Source organism: Rhamphochromis longiceps, linkage group LG10 (genome assembly GCF_057381845.1).
Source record: "Rhamphochromis longiceps isolate RC_006_pf linkage group LG10, R_longiceps_female_GT1.1, whole genome shotgun sequence".
In the NCBI taxonomy this organism is placed as follows: Eukaryota; Metazoa; Chordata; class Actinopteri; order Cichliformes; family Cichlidae; genus Rhamphochromis; species Rhamphochromis longiceps.
In genome coordinates, this window is record NC_140566.1 from 10,993,293 (window position 1) to 11,011,192 (window position 17,900).

A 17,900-nucleotide genomic window follows, 5' to 3' on the forward strand; every position below is an offset into this window, starting at 1 on the left:
CTAAAAATTTATTAGAATCCATTCTCATTTCTGTACCTTGAGTGCGAACGGGCTCAGACATTGGGCTCGGATCCCCGAGCCCTTGAGCATTGACTGCCCTGATGATGAACAAGTAGACGGTATTGGGTCGTAGATCTTTGACTGTGAACTCTGTGGTTTTCACATGATCTGCCACGGTCTGCCAGCTGTTACTCACTGACTGACTGTAAAAAGAATAAATTAAATAAGCAGTGAACAACTTCAAATGTAAGAAATCCAGACAATTCATTTGAGATAACTAGATGTACTGCTGAGAGTGGGAGCTCAAATGATGTGCCACATAGTAATGAAACGCCAGAATAACTATTGAAAGGCTTTGAAAAACATTTTGTTTGGTGAAAGAATAGTCAGTCCAACAAACACAAGACACACACACATACACACAAAAAGTGTGCTAATCATATTCTGCTTAAAAACAACCAATAAAGTTATTATTTACATTTAAATACAAGCTACTTTGTACTCCTTGGAAATTAACTATATATATATATATATATATATATATATATATATATATATATATATATATATATATATATATATATATATATATATATATATATAAATATATATATATATATATATAAATAAAAGAGCTACTCATGAATGTTCTCCTTCAAACTGCCCAGGCTTGCTTGACTGCCCACAGAAACACCCACATCTGTTACTGCCATGAAAGTTTGGGGTCACTAAATGTTGCTCGAGGCCATAGGTCGCAGACATACCCAAAAGCCTCAATGACATAGGAGGACACTGGGGAGCCCCCCTCTGGTCCCGGTTTCCATGACAACGAGATACTGCTCTTGGTAACATTAGTAACCTCGGGTTTGGAGGGAGGCCCTGGGAGGGCGGTCGAATTGTGAGATATGAAGTCAACGAGGTCAGTAGCGTCTAAGGAAACAAGACAGACACAATTAAAGCAAAAAACCCACACAAAAACAAAACAAATGCAAGCCATGTTATAAGTGATATGCATAAAACATGTGAATCATTTCTACTGAAGCAGACCTCTGACATCCAAGTAGGCACTCCACGATGTTTCTCCACTGGAGCTGGTAGCAACGCAGGTATACAGCCCTGAGTCAGACAGCTAAGAAAAACACAATTTAAATTTCAAGTTAATTCAAGCTCCCATTTCATCTGAACTCTACAAGAACTGGGCAGATTTCAAAACTGCAACAGAAACCAAATTCTTTTGGGTTTTTTTCACTAAAAAACAGTAACTAATGATAAAAAAATAATAATAATGATTGCAGACACTGTGTCTATTAAACTAACAAACATTTTCTGCTCATCTGCATCATAATACAGCTTTTCGAGTGTACTCTGTTGCTTTGTACAGCTGAATCCAACTCTGATCCCAGATGGTTTCCAGAAGCTCTTACGTCACTCTGGGCTTTGCACCTACTAGTACAGTAAAAATGCATTAACCTCCACTGGCCTGCATTTGGCTCGAGAAAAGCCGGAGAGTGGATGAGAGGGAACTTTAATGCTGGCCAATGACAAAAAAAAAAAGAAAAGAAAAAAAAAAGAGAGATCCCAGTGAAAGCTTACATTAATTTTCTTAATTGATTTGCTCCAGTAATGGTCACCCGCCATTCCAAAAGCCATCGACATTATCATCACTAGTGCTGACACAGGAAATAGTAGATATGACAACCAATTTCATATTGGCAATGCTTTAGGAGAGACTGACAACTATGTTATCTCTCGAGAGAAAGTACACGAGTGAGGAGCACTTTGACATTGTGACAGTACAGCGTATATTGGAGATTCTCCATTTTATTTCCCCCTTCACACTTCTGAATTCAGACTATATAAAAGACTTCAAAAACTAACAAAAATCTATACTCACTATTCATCATTTAACAGCAACCTGACTGTACCTGTTCATCTGTAATGCATTAAAGCTGACATCATTTATCAGGTACGTAGATTCCTCTTTATTCTTTCACACGCAATGCAGGGTGTGAAAGCTACACATGCAAAAACAAACAAAAGCCCCATAGACTAAATATGTTGTTTTCCTTTGATGTGTTTATGAACTGCATTCACATTCACTTCAATGTCCTTCTCACCAAAAGAGAAAGATTTCACTGCAAAATATACGAATAATTTACAGGTCAGAGGAATGTGAAATATGTGCAGTGGGATTAATTGAAGGCACAATAATCAACAGGAGATTCAACTGATATCCTGCTGAGAAGATAACAAGGGCATTTTAATTTTGGTGGTAAAACACTGTCTCCAAGATTAATTAACTGTCCTTTATTTTGATTAATTAGTCCTGAGGACCTGATTGAACTATTGCAAAGGACACTTCAATTCCGTCTGCCACATCTGGCATGAGGAAATATAAAGGTCGTACGTAATGCTAACTGGCAGAATGTTTGCTGCAATTGTGGTTTATCATTTCATATATTTGGTAATTTGTTTATCTCTTTTAAAAAAATTAATTAGACTAAACCAAGTGAACAACTAAAACCTAGGAAAACAGCTGACTGGCAACAAAGATGGATTGAATGCCAGGAGCCCAGCCAGCACTTAAAAAACAAAAAAGAAAAAGAAAAAAGAAACACTACTCTATATGCTTTAAACATCTACAGACTGAGCAGAAAAGTTAGATGTAACTGGAAAGTGATGTCAGTGAAGAGTCTCCTAAAACTCAATTCTTTCTAATGACAGGCATGGAGAAACGTAATTTGTTAGAAACAAGATTAATTATCTAGAAGTCTAGAAAAAGAAAAAATACAACTTTTCACTCAGCAAGTATGTCTTACTTCTGAATCACAAATTTCATTTAGAGTTCAACGAACACTTAAGTTGAGCATGATTCACCACTATTTTGTGGCAGATCAGTTGCTACTCTTTCCAATAATATAAGAGAAAATGCCTTTAAAATAAGAGTCCAGAAACCAGTGATCTATGGTTAACCCATCAACTTCTTCCAACTGGACTTCAATCATTTTTTAAAGCAAAGTTATGGGGAAAACAATTAAATTAGCAATTAGAGCTATTCTTTGGTGGTTAGTAGGCCACTGTCCCCAGAAGAAACTACAGTACATATTACAGATACAAGGTATCGCTCGCTACTTCAACATAACCCACCCTGGTACTCTGGATCTGAAGGCTGCCATGTTCCAGAAGGGAAAACCTTGTGTCCTTTCCAAGCAGGTTGGCTCCATTCTTCCGCCAAGTGATTGTAGGCTCTGGGTCCCCAGACGCCTGACACCTGAGTAGGGACATGCCTCCCAAAGCCTGAGTTTGGTTGGATGGGCCCTGCCGGATGATCGGTGGTGGGCGGTCCTTCAGGGCTGAGTATAACAATCAAGAATCCGGTGTTATTATTTGAATGCTTTCCTAACATTGTAATTTGAATGTCATAGTCTTGGCAAGAAACATGCAACTGTTTTCTTGGAGTTATCAGATTTGTGGGAAAAAATACATGACCTTATCACAAGGTGTTAATTTGTGATTGCAATAATTATATTTGTGGTTGCATGCCCGAGATGTTAGGGTTCAATCTGGTGGATTTGTTGTGAGAGGAACTGACTGTTTTGTGAGGCTTTTCCACAGTAGGGCGGAGTGTTCATGGCACTGCATCACACCTTGGAGTTTTAATTACTAGGTGAGGATTAACGATGCTTCACCCGTGGTGCTAATTACCATACCTTCTTTATAACACCTTTCAGCACATTCATGCCTGTCCTCTCTCTTTCCACTTTGACTCATGGCTCTATCTCCACCCTTTTGGCAAGTCCCCCACAAACACACATGAACCAAACTCAGAATTAGCATGCCAAGCAGAACAACAATACAACTATTTTAAAGCTTTTTAGAGCATGTTATATCATCCAGAAAACAGCCTCTGCACTCTCAAACAGTAATTTCGGTAGTGTTGAATCTCTCTAGGCCTTGTAACTATCCCTCGCTTCCAATTTCCTCACTGCTGCTCTCCACTGTTATCAGGGCTGTCTCCATTCACACAAGTGTTTACAGCAGGCTCTCCCTGCCTTATCTTTCATCACACCTCCTTCAGGACAATGAGCAATACAGCAACTCAAGCAGAATAACAGAAAAATCAGGTACAACTAGGCGCAGCATAGTGTACAGTAAGCAGAACCGCATGTGATTTTCAGAGAGCTAAATTGTTTGCACATATATGGCAATATTATCACGTTGTGTTGTTGGAAAGTATATATTAAGGTTTAACTTAGATGTAAATGTGAACATTAAATAAATGGGAAGATGCCATTATTACTTTTTCTAGTTCAACACAAAATTATTTTATGTATTATCTAACAAAAGATGCTCTAGCAAACTTTTTCTAATATTACATTTGCTGTAGAGCACGCTCTCATTATCCCAAGTGATTACGGTATAAACAAAAATATGATATTGCTGTTCCTGATTTAGTCTGCTCTGTGAAAAATGCAATCATACTCACAAACCTTGGTGACAAAAGTAAAAATTACAATACTGCTTTCCAAGGTTGTTACAGGGATGCAAGAGAACACTCTCCAGTATTAGTCCCTGCTGCTACTTATTGAACTGTATCAAAACACTAATTACTGATTATGCATAAGAATATCAATTTCTACACTGCTGGTCCAGGTTGGTACTCTTCAATCAAACATCACAGCTAAAAAAATAGCTAAAGTTATAGCTATACTTACATAGTTATAAAGTACTTTTACACTCACACATTTATGGCATATTAGAGAAACCAGCACTTCAGAAAATCCTAATCTAGTGGACACATACAGTATGGCAGCTGATCTTACAAGCTTAGTGCATGCTACAAAACGATACAATTCAAGCTTCCAAACATCCCAGGCGTCACGCCAACTCTATCCATCTTTGTTTTCAGCCATAAGTCAAAGGAATTTATCCTATCCCTTGCGCTCTACACCTTACATTTTGATATTTATCCATCTCCTCTGAGTGACAGAACAGAAGTCATTTGCTCTCCAAAAAAACACTTCAACAGATGCTAATTTAATAATGTGTGGGAGAAAAAGCCAAGAAACAAATGGGGAGAAGGGCATAAACAGCTCCCAGCTGGCAGCAGCTCAGCACTTAATGCTGACATTAAAGCTTTGTCAAAAGAAAAAGAAGCATTGCATCTCTCCATGAAGTAGATCGTTTTATTTTACATGTTTTCAGTCTTTAAAAAAGTAAGGTGCAAATGGAAAGGTTCATTATCAGTGGCTGGCTTTTAGAAGATACAGATGTATCTTTGCCAGTAAATGTGGGCAGATAAATTATCTTTGATACAGTGGTGTTCAGTGTTTGAGTAATGTTATAAGCTATATGTGCCCCATCAAAATAATAAACATTGATGAGACTCTTAAGTTATGCACAATGTTATTATGCTGATATACTTTGCACAACATTGCAAAATCACTGTAACTTCAGGAAGCAAAGTTTTCTTTAACATCTCTCATCTTTCTTTTATCCTATTTGCTCTTTAATCCAGCTGAACTGTGTATATATAAATTGCATAACTCGATAAGTGGTATTTTCCTTCATAGGTAAACATTTTCTCTCTCTGTGAGGATGGTGTCTGCTATATCTACTCTCGTCTTACCGTCTGCTACTTCAAGCTGGGCCTTGGCCATGATGCTTCCGGCCACAGTGAGGGCTTGGCAGATGTAGTACCCCGCATCTGAGCGCTGTACAGGAGAGATGGTCAACTCTCCATTCACAGACACAGACACTCGGCTGTCTCCTTGTGCTTGCTGACTGGGGAAAAGAAGATCCTATTGGGAGGGACAGTGGGGAGAAATGTAAATACACTAGATGATGTACTTGTTTAGTAGCACAAAGGTTTGGTTCATATTAACACGATAGCATCACACAGTTGATGTAGATTTGTCAGCTCCACATCCATGACACAAATCTCCTGTTAAACCACACTGCAAAAGAGCTCTGTTGGATTGAGATCTTGTTACTGTGGATGCCATTTGAGTACAGTGAACTATGTTTAATGTTCCAGCATCCTGCTGGAGGCAGCTATCAGAAGATGGGTATACTGTGGTCATAAAGGGTCGACATGGTCAGCGAGCAGACTCAGGTAGGCTGTGACATTTAAACAATGTTCAATTGGTACTTAGTGCCCCGGTGTTTGTCAAGAGCATACCTCACACACCATTACACCTGCAGCCTGAGTTACTTAGCCAAGGCAGGATGGATCCTGCTTTTATGTTTTTTATGCCAAATTCTGACCATACAAGCTAGCTGTCCAGGCAGAAATTCACACTCATTAGACCAGACAATGGAATTCCAGTGTTATCCAAAATTGTACTATGTTGAGCCCGTGAAAATTGTAGCCTCAGTTTTGCATTTCTCTGATGTGGTCTTCTGCTGCTATACCCTGCTTCAAGATTCAAAATGTTGTGCATTCAGTGATGCTCTTCTGTATAATTGCAACAATTGTAACAAAACAACCTTATCTGACTAACTGTTGCCTTCCTTGTCAGCTGGGAGAGGTCTGGCTATTCTACTCTGACCTCTAACATCAACAAGGCATTTTTTTCTCAAAGAACTGCCACTCTTTGGATATTTTTGGATCATTCTCTGTAAATCCTAGAGACAGTTGTGTAAGAAAATCCCAATAGATCAGGGTGTTGTTGCTATTCCAGCCTGTCTGGCACCAAGAACCATGCCAAAGTCACTTAAATCTAATTTCTTCCCCATTCTTAAGCCTGGCTTGAACTTCAGCAGGTCATCTTGACCATGTCTACAAGGCTAAATGCATTGAGTTGTTGACATGATTAGATTAGATATCTGTGTTAAAGAGCAGCTAATCATGTTCATGTAATTAAGTGGACTGAGTGAGTGTTCTGACAATGCTCGGGTCATGTGTTTAGCTCCCCAGTGGTCGAATATGATGATACGCACTATTCCTGATAGTTATAGTTATTATTAATTATTTCAAAATGATTCTTCAGACCAAAACAACATCAACACATGCTTTCAATATACTTGAATATTCACTCCCCTGTGTACAATTCGGTTAGAAAAGTGGGTCAATGTCTCTTTCCTACAAGGTCTGAATAGCTGTTTACCACAAGAGTGCTAATTCTACTGTGATAACCTGAAGTCATGGTCATAAAACTGAGGCATCAGCGTTGTCCATTTCTGCACCCTAGGCAGACAAGCTGATGGGCAGGAAAGGACATTAGCCTGCTTTCATTATGTCTAATGACTCTAATGCAGTACATGACATTGTCTCTTGCTAAGTGAATTGGCTAGTCAGACCAGTGTAGATTGATGATAAATGACCACTTCATTATATGCGTGTGGAACAGAACCGCACTGCTTTCCATTGGCTTGTTCCATGTAGTCAGATTTTGACCATTTTTTGAAAAATTATTATGATAGCTGTGGAATCGATGCCTGTATAGGAATGCAAGCCTAAAAGAGACACGCACACCACCCTACTAAAAAATAAAAATAAGTACATATCGTTCAAATCACAGTCTTTATCCTTACCTGGCTCCCTTCTCTTTGCCAGAAGACTGTGGGTTGAGGTTTTCCTCTGGTCTCACAGGGAAAGGTTGCTGTTCGTCCTTGAGCGACTATTTGGTCACGGGGACGCACCACAAACTGAGGTGCCTCTGAGTTTAAAGGCAAAAGAAAACATAAAACAACTGCAAAGCAATTTTACAGAATTCTGATTGTGTTTTTAACAGGACTCCAGTTAAACTTTCAAAGTAAAATCCATAAACTGAATGTCCAGCTGCTAATTGAAGGGATTCATGCACTGGGTTTTACTCACTGAAAAGCTATACAGCTAAAATGAGCTAAATCCAGCTGCCAAAGTATCAGAATATTTAATAATAACTCATTAGAGTGCCCATATATCTTCATTTTTTTCTAAATAAGGCACATCTCACATATCTGTAACTCCTTTTATTTCTTTTTAAAGTGACGTGGTAAATTTAAGGACTGCGGGAATAAATCAGTGGTTGACTAAAACAACCTATATATGCATGTCTAAAATTAGTTTGATGGTTGCGTTTGTGGAATGCCACAACGGTACATGCATACTGAACAGGTGTGTGATTAAAAACAAAGAGCAGCGCATGCACAATGGGATCAGCTCTTACTTACCAACGGGGCGAGCTGATGACACAACAATGGTGTGAGTGAGATTTACACACAACACAGAGAGAAGGAAAGCAGAGGAGTAGAACAGAGGGACAGAAAAAAAAAGAAATTAATGAAAATCAGAGATGAATGAGATGGAGTTGGGTTTCCATCCATGAAACTCAGGGACAGGGAGGGTAAAAATCAGTCACCAAAGCAGGTGATGACGTGGACCTTAAGGAAATAGTACCTTGTTGGTGTTTGTGAGATAAGAAACTGATGGCAAAAAACTGCTGAACAGTTATATCGCTAATGATTTATCAGCTTTAAGACTAACAGACTTGCAAACTTAATAGATCTGTTGGTAGATTAAAAGTCATGTAAATGAAATGGATCATTGATGAGAGCGGGCTGATTAAAGATGAGATATGTTGTGTACATTATGCTGTGTTTTCTATGCATTTGTTGTTAAGAAGTTAAGATAATTAAGAAGATAATTTTAGGTGATTCAAAATAAGCTGCACTTGGTTTCCTTTCTTCTGTCATACATACAGTCTGTTCTATCATCAAAGTGTCAGCTGACATTTAACATGTCCAAAGTTTAAAATAAGAAGGTCAGAATATGTGCTGAGGTAATGTAATCCTTTTGAATCCATAATTCAGACTTTAGACCTCCATAACTGTTTGTTTTTAGGCTTTTTTTGTGTGATGTCATTTAGCGCAGATAATCTTAATATGGTTAATTCAGACACACAGGTCTGGTTGTGGACACAGCATCCGCCTTCCATTCAAACCTTTTTGGTTATGTTTCGTTAAGAAAGTTGGCTGTGGGGCCGGGGGGCGCTGCTGCGCTGGGCCCCGATCTGGATGGGCCTGGGCCCCCTTTCCCTGACGGGTTGCGGAGTATGGGAGTGCCTACTGGGGTCAGCGGGGGAGCTGGCCCCAGGGAGGGGTCACCTGCCCCTCCCTTCCTTCCCTCCCCATCTCCAGCTGCCTCCCTTTTCCCGCTCCACCACAACCACCCACACATGCAGGGCCTTGGAGTAGGGGTGCAGAGGAGGCTAACCCCCCCCCTCTGTCCCCTTCTGGCTGCCTCTGCCTCAATTTTATCCCACAACTTAGACCTTCACATTACTCACACTCTCATTACACATACATATAGGATCTTGGGGGTGGGCACGATACACGGAGTCCAAATTACCATCAGGGTGTACACCCCACCCCTGGCGTCGTTGCCCACCTCTCAATTTTGAATACACGTAGACATTGAGGGCTAGCAGGAGGGACTATGCGCTTACCTGCTGCTCTCTGGCAGGTAGCTCCATGCCCTCCTGGGTTTTAAATGCACCTTAGAACACACATGCATCAACACTACAATGAGCGGGTGGAGGGAGGTTTGGAGTCTTCTCTCACCCCCGTTCTCTGCGGCCTGCTGGAGCGGGGGGGCTAGGAGGAGTTGGCCGTCCGACTGCGGTCCGGAGTGTGGGGCCTCCCTGCTGCTGCGGAGTCGGGGCGGTCTGCCTCTCCCCACCGCAGGGAAAAGGGTAACACCACCTGGGTCTGGGTGCAGTTCTCCCCTCCAGGGGCAAGGGTACCTAGACCCGGTTCGTAGAGTACGCTTGGGGAGTGTGATTGTGTGTACAGCGTCTCTTTATGTCTGTCTTCATGTTGGTTGAGTGTGGAGTAAGTGCATATGAGAGCATGAGGGTGGGAATGGATGTTTGTATCTGTGTGTGCCTGTATGTCTGTGTCTATATGTCAGGTTGGGTGTCAGGCGCCACCTCTCTGGGGACATCTCAGGCCCTCCAAGGTTTGGAGGCCTATCTCCACCCACCACCACTTCCCCTGCCAGTGGCGGACTCCCTCAGGTGTCGGTGCGTTGGTGGTTCTTTGTGTCTGGGGGTGGGCGTCCGGGTACACACCGGCTCACTCCTTGGCGGCCGCTTATCGGGGCCTGGAGCCTGGGGCTCGCTCGGGCCACTTCGGAGGTGGGGTGCCCCGGCCTCTCGGCCTGGGGCTCGGTCACTCAGGCACAGCTGGCTGCCGGCGGAGCTCACGGGCGCGTCACTGCAACTCCCCTGGCTTCTGCTCCGCGGCTGCTGAGTGAGCCCTCATCTGGGACTCTCCTCAGCTCTTACTGGGACAGTGGCGCGGCTGCCCCTCTGTTGGTCTTCCTTGGTCTCTTGTGTTCTGGGGGCCTCTGAATGTCTGGAGTTTTGATCTCCTCCATACCTGCTTCATACCCTGGAGGAAGGGGCTGTGGCCCCCCCACACTCCCTAGCAGATCGTTACATGGAGAAACCTTTGGAATGCAAGCATGCTGATCCACACAGGTATGCACACAGGTGTACACACGGGTATTCACAGACGCGGACTACAGCTTTCTTGGCTGCTGCCTCAAAGCACATTGTGCGCTGTCTATCTTGCGTGCTGCACAATATCGTTTATTATTTAGTATCTACTGATATCTACTGCTAGCTAGTTTATTGTGATGGTGCCGTTTTTTTTATTATGTTGCTCTTTGTTGTTTGCTTTCTCTTCTGTTTTTTTTCTCCATACAGGTGACCCAGGTGTTTTGTTTTTTTTTGTTTTTTTTTTTTTCTTTCTTTCTTCCCCCCTTCTCACCGTCTCTTCTCCCCTTTGGTTTTCTTTCTCTCCCTCTCTTTCTTTCATTCTTTCTCCCTGTCCTATCCCCCAGTCATGTCTGTCCCGTTTGTAGCAACTGAAAATAAAATAAATTCATAATTATAATAAAGGTCAATCAAATGGACCAATATGGCAAGGCCATGATGATCCACTTGGTAAAATAAATCCGCTTGGCATCTTTCTTGGCCTTAAGACAACAATTCTGATGGCTAAAGATCCAAACGGGACACACAAAAAAAAAAAAGAAAGTTGGCTTAAAGTGAAGGAAGGAGAGCTAAACCAACTCATTTTAGGCAGCGGAGAAAATACACCAAGGACAAGTACAAGAAAAATAAGGATTATTTTGATGTTTGAGTCACGTGAAGCTACATCAGTAGAGTCCAGGAACAAATATGTGGAGTGTATGCAAATGAGTATCCCCTTTTAGCTCTGTCAACAATGTTTTTTCATGCATAAAAAAAGAAGGAAAGAGAAAAACGAAAAACGGAGATAATGTTATTGGTCTGAATTTGGCTTAATTTTTGCTTGAGCTTTTCAAAGATGAAACAGCTTCTTCCCACTGATAAGGTGTAAATATGGAGTGAGTGGCTGGATGGAGAATTAGCCCCCCAGGAGAGGTCATAAAAGTTCACTTAAAGCTGGTAAGATTGTTCATATCTGGTGCCTAGCTGGAGATCTAGAGCAATCAACTACATCAGCCCACTGTATGAAAGAAAAGCTGAGGCCAGGCCTAGCCTTTCAGCAGGGGGGCAATAATGCTCATAAAGTGGGCAATAAAGGACTGATTGTCCTGTGGCCTGCTTTGGGAGATACAAAAAAAAAATATTAGGGATGGGTTATGAGCTTTGCCAAGTGTGAGTCCACAACCAGTTACCCACCTCTGATAGTCAGATAGGCGGAGGCCTCCGCTTTACCCACACGGTTCTCTGCGAGGCACGTGAAGGTTCCCTGATCAATCACTGATGCTTTCTTTATCCTCAAAAGGAAGTCGTCTTTTTCATATCTAATGTCATACCTGGTGACAGAGAGGAACAGTGACAGCAAGTCAAGTAACATTCCCAGCTGATTTAATAAAGCTGGAAGCATGATAACGGTTATATGCAAATTAAAAATCTCACGTTTAAAGTGTAGTGTAAAAACAACAAACAAACAATGATATCAAATTGCTGTTGTATAAACTACCGTGTGATGTTTTAGATGGAAGCTTTAAAAGGGTTGTGTCCTTTTTTTTGATACATTGCAGGCAGACTTTCTAAGGCAATTTCTACAGTGCTAGAAAAAGGGAAGTAATTATATTGCGATGAATGCATGGCAAAATGAAAGGTGCTTTGAGCTGGAACCCTGACTGTTCCACTTTTTCAATATTTATAATGACGAACCACCCACTGTGGTGTGGGCTGTGCAGTATACTTACGTGTGTGTGTGTGTCTAAGTGTATGAGTGTGGAAGAGAGCAATGAAAAAAGACAGAAAGGCAGAGGGAGAGAGAGAGAGAGAGAGAGAGAGAGAGAGAGGAAGAGATAGACAAACAGTCTGAGAATAAGGGAGTGGCATAGTCTGACAAACAGAGTATGATGAATGAGCTGAGCAGTAAGAAATGACTAATTCATAGAGATGTTCCATGCATCAGTGTGTATCCACCAGTGCAGCATACTGTAAGTCAGCATCACTGAAGTTAGAGTGAGAGAAACATCTAAGCTACCAGAGTTTAGATAAGTGCCTCATAGGGGCTACAGACAGAATGAGTAAAGGAGCAAGGAGTCGGGCTCTCCCTCTCTCGGGTCCCTTTTGGCGTGAGCGATCCTGTGAAATTGTCTAGCCAGCCATACTGATTCAAAGATGGGAGACAAGTCGAGCAGAGAAATGGCACAAGGGGTGAGAAAAAGTCACATCAGAAATAGCTCTTCCAAAGGGTGTGGGCGGAATATCGATGGGAGTTGTGGGGTCTGTCCAGAGTCTGGTGAGGACTCCATTCACAGCACATCCCTGACCCAGATACAGACTTCCCAAGAGGCTGGTGGGTTTCGGAAAAGAATGAAAGAAGTTGAAGGAGGGAAGTGAGGCGAGGTAGGCCTGAAAGTAGGACATGTTTCTGGAGTCAGGGGGTACTGAGGTACAGGGCATAACATAGGTAAGCAGACAGACTGCCAGACATAGGGCGGCAATCAGTTGTTATAGTCTAACTCAAAATATAATCTAACACAGAGGCACTTTATAGCGTGTTAATGGCTTACACCATGTTTATTTCTTTTTAAAAATAAAGCCATTAAACAGCATTCATTTCGACATGAATAATCACATTTTTGTATAAAAAAGATGAACTACTATGTTTCAGCTAAGGAAAACATACCCTTCAATGCTTTAATTAACTAATATAGCTGATTAATTTCGAAGCAGCTCCAAAAGTAATTGAAAACATCTCCAAGAACAAAACCTATAATTATTTTTGCATTACAGCTGCAAAATTGAATCTCAGAAGCAGTTCAGAGAAACAAATAAACTAGTTAAACAGTCATAACTATAGACTGCTGTTGCAATTAGCATAATTGCAGTGTACCTAGAGCTGTACTCGCTGATAGGCTGATAATATTTATAATGAAATAGTTTAGACAGAATGCTTGCCATGGTTGTTTTTTTTTTAAATTTAATTAAATGTAATTGTCTGTTACAGTTTGTGATAAAAATCTGATTCATATCACATCTTGTAAAGTCCTTGAAAAATGCCTGAAATGACGAGCTGATGTAAGTTACATACTTCAGACAATGACAATTTATCAGTCTTCAGACTTCAAACTTCAGTTAGAGAAATGTAGTGACTGAATCACACTGTTTCTATACAGAGATCATATATTTAAAGCATATAAAGCACAAGACAAACAATGATAGGCTAATAATAACTTTTTAAAATGAATACTCCTATGTGATACACGCATATGCATATGATGTGATCTAAATGTGTGGAACAAATCGCAGGAACACTACATATTATAATGCAATCCATTGCAAAATTACCATAAACTGGATTAAAACATGACATGATTAAATAAACACCATTACAGCTGAATATCCAGTTACTAGGCTATTGTAGTTTTTTTCCTTTATACTATAGACAGTATATAGGATCCTATTGTGTTTCCATCTCTTTTAGTGCCTTTTGTGCCACAATTGAATTGTACAAAGCTGGCATTAGTAAAAAGAACAAAAGGACAGACATTCATGTGCTTTTTGGCCGAGGAGTTCAAACAGCAAAAAAATGAGATTCTCTGCAGCTAATAAATAATTTTTTGACAGACTAATTAAAGTCTCCCATGAGTAATACAGTATGTTAAAACTTCTTTTCCTGATGGGACTCATTAGCTCTCCTCAAACATTTATCTATTATCGTTTTAGCATCGGTACACATTCACACAAACACGAACGCGCACATGGCACACAGACGTGCACTAAACACATTCAGTCACAGTCCTCACCTGCCACGAGTAATATCCACATCCTCTTTTTTCCATCGCAGCACAGGCGGCGGGTCACCATGGACTTGACACCTGAACTCTACGCTCTCGTCAACTAAGACCACCTGGTTCACTGGCCGTTGCACAAACACTGGTCTTTCTGGATGTCGGCAGGAAAGATAATATAGAGGCGAAATTTACTTTTGATATACTGGTTAAATGATGTAGGTGGCAAAAAAAAAAAAAAAAAAAGCTATGATCTATTATTTTCTGAACCGAGCATATGTGCGTGTCAGACTTCTTACCAAAAACTGAGAGCTGAGCTTTTTCACTATCTCTCTCCCCAACCATGTTGGCTGCCACGCAGACATAAATCCCTGAATCACTCTTCTTGGTATTTGAGATGGTCAGCTTTCCTCCACGGACCTGAGGAAGAAAAGGCACCTGTAACTAGAATGAACCGGTTCAATACAAAATCCTTTACCCCCTGAACAGTTCCGGGTTAATGTGAGTAGCTGAGTATGTGATTTAGTGTATAGGTCCTGAAGCAGCAAAGGAGTCCCCTCCCTAAGGGAATTAACCTACTGTGATCCTGTCGTCCTTGAGGTCAAGACGAGTTTTATCTTTCCTCCAGAAGGTGGTTGGTTCCGGATGCCCACGTGGCGGCTGACACTCAAAACTGGCAGTCTCTCCAACTGCCACAACCACGTCCTGTGGATTCTGCCTGAAGTCATCACGCAACACTTAGAAATATAAAAAAAGAGAGCAAGGGTCGTTACCATTTCTTTAAGAAAATCTACTTCAGGTCACTAGTTTAAATTTTCATTCAAGTTCAGCTGTTCCATTATGTGAACCAAAAATTACCTTTAAGATTGAGCTGCCACAGGCTAACAGAACTCTATGACTTTTTTTTGTAATTTAAGAGTTCAAAGATAATTCTGTCAAGTAGACTGTCGCAGGAGACAATCGCCCATCTGTCTCCGACAATACAGTCATCACTCTGAGGGCATACTGAATGTATGGGCTCTGCAGATAAATGCAACACCATGTATATATCTAGGTGGGGTTAGCGGTACAATGTGCAAAGGAAAGACACACCAAAACACAGAAAGAGACATGAAAGCAAAGCACAACTATTAAAGACACACAAACAGGCAAGTCTAGATAAGAAGTAAAGTAAATGATCATGCATTAAAAATTTAAACTGTAATAAGTCTGACTACTTGAGGCTGAATCACTCAGTGTAAAAGTACCTGATAAAAGCAAGTGAGCTACACTCTGGTAAGTGCACAAAAGACATTGGCATACGGACATAGACATCAGCCTATGTGACTCTATACTAGCAATGATCAGGTCAACATTGAAATACCTGATTGGGTGAGGTGAAAAACTTTGATCATCTTGCTACAATGCAATGTTATCCTTTGAGTAGAATCTACACAAAACAACCCTGATTCCATGAGGTCACCTACAGCCTACGGGATGCAAGGCTCCACAGCTAATGGGCTAGTGCTGGACACCACAGTATCCTCCTCGAACTAAACACACTCAGCAGGTTCAATCTCAGGGTACCATGAATTATCCCGGCACTTTAAAACTACTAATTTTTCTAGAAAACTTTGATAGTAAAGTACACACTGGCCTGAAATTCACTGGGTCCCTAATTCATTAAAATTCATATTCTGTGAATTTTGAATACTCCAAAAGCAGCCCAGTAAAAACATGAATAACTCTCTTCATAAGTTTAATAGCCAGAACTTACTATTTACTCACTTGCTAATGAAAGTTCATGAAAATGGATACTATGGTTCAAAATGATATTAGGCGTCGGTGTGTTATGGCTATGGTGAAATCAGGCACCTTGAGATGATTGAAAATAGTCACTCTCCAATTCATTATTGTGTTTACTTTAAAACACTACCGAGCTGCATCAAAGGCTGCACAGCGGACTCTTAAATAATTCAAACAGTTATTGAACATTTTCTTATACAAAATCGATGATTTTCAATGTTTTATGAAATTCATTACATTCATACATTCATTTCCTGTAATATTTCTTGACATAAAATATTTATTTATTTTTTCTCTTTCTGAGACCTTGGATGACAACAACGGTTGGTAATGGGCCTGAATTTTTCAGCAGACACAGGGTCAAACTTTGGTTTATTAAAAAGAAGTTGAAACACTGCATATAGGAGTTAGGAGAGGTAGTGCAAATAGTGAGTGGGGATACCAATTAGATCAGACTCTGTTGGTGGATGTCTATGAAAAAACACAGGAGCAGGAACAAGGCCAGATTTAGAACTAAGGATAAAAATTTGTTTCAAAACAACATCTTTAACAGAGATGCTCACGTTATACCTGAAGTTATACACTGACATGATATGCTATGACACCTGGATGAAGTATGGTGGTTAAAAAAATATGCCTTGTTTATTCTAATTTTCTGTCTAGGGAGCTGTAGTTCATTAGAATGCCATTCATGAGCACATTCTCCTTTCTTCCTTTCTTGTCAACATTTTAATTTACCCACGGCAGGGATATCTGCTCTTGATTTTGTGTGTTCAAAGGATCCGAAACATCAAGGATTGTCAAGCAGTCCCTGTAAAAACCATGCATTTTGAACAGATGTATGTGATAGCCGCTGCTAAGTTAAAGGTTAATGCTTCAAAAACTCCCCACTTCTGTCACAGTTGTTTTCCACATATCATTTTTAAAACTAGTTGTTTTTTTTAACTAACCACAGGATTGACTGTACTGTAAGCCATCACTGAAATAACAGTTAAAAATAGATATCATGATCTGGTTCATGCAATGAGCTGTTGCCTCTTTACATTAACAGCTTTTGACGTCTTTTATTTATTTATTTTTTTAACAAGTCTTGCTCTAGGCCTGTTTTAAATTACAAAGTGTGCTGTATGGCAACAATGATGATTTACAAAATTAAAAATAAATAAATGAATAAAGGGAAGTTTTCAAATTAAATAACTGTCTGTTGTTTAATAAAATTCTGCTGTTTCTAATTTTCAGTGAGATGAATTAATGAAAAACTAGAGCACTTTATCATATCCCACACTAGATGATAGCCTGTGTTTGCTTTTCATCCACATTACTGCCATAAGCTATTCTGCTGATATACTGTAACATGAATTCCAAGTCCCAGAGGACACCTCTAGTGAAAAAGCAAATCAGGAAGGAGCCAACAGCCCTTTGGCCTAACTGTCAATCACATTCCAGTAGCTAGAGTAAACGAGCCTCAGTCGCAGACACTACTTTGGCACAGACATATGCCTAGCTGGCTGTCACGTTGTACTATACGCTTACTGACCCATTCCATGAAGGCAACACTGCACTCATCCAGTCACACAACTGCTTTCCTGTTTTTGTGTTGTCACATCAGAGATGCTTCTCTAACAGCTTGTCCCAAGAGACCGTGAAACACACAGGAATAACTGGAAAACCAGTTAGTTGAAGATGAAGTGAAAACCCAATTACAAGAAGTAAGTCAGGGGAAAAGGCAGTCTGTCTTAAACAAAGGTTGCTGGTTTAATGTAATGGTGGAGTTTATAACTGTCACACTATGCTGGCAATACCATAAAAAAGAAACATATTCTAGGCATGATGTCTGGTGTCAGATACTAATCCATTATCAGCCACTTGCAGCTATACAGTA

At 40.5% G+C, this 17,900-nt stretch overlaps 1 protein-coding gene across 1 annotated transcript in view; it reads right to left on the minus strand.

The window, feature by feature from the left end:
- The window catches only part of LOC146660335 (roundabout homolog 2-like), an 83,407-nt gene that overhangs the window by 22,202 nt on the left and 43,305 nt on the right, over positions 1–17,900 (minus strand). The window contains exons 3-12 of the mRNA XM_085420163.1: positions 14,813–14,970; positions 14,533–14,653; positions 14,249–14,387; positions 11,658–11,794; positions 7,537–7,661; positions 5,630–5,801; positions 3,148–3,353; positions 1,048–1,129; positions 765–930; positions 37–203 (exon numbers count right to left, since the gene is read on the minus strand). Of these exons, the coding sequence (XP_085276289.1) occupies positions 37–203; positions 765–930; positions 1,048–1,129; positions 3,148–3,353; positions 5,630–5,801; positions 7,537–7,661; positions 11,658–11,794; positions 14,249–14,387; positions 14,533–14,653; positions 14,813–14,970 (1,473 nt within the window). The remainder of the gene's footprint in view (positions 1–36; positions 204–764; positions 931–1,047; positions 1,130–3,147; positions 3,354–5,629; positions 5,802–7,536; positions 7,662–11,657; positions 11,795–14,248; positions 14,388–14,532; positions 14,654–14,812; positions 14,971–17,900) is intronic.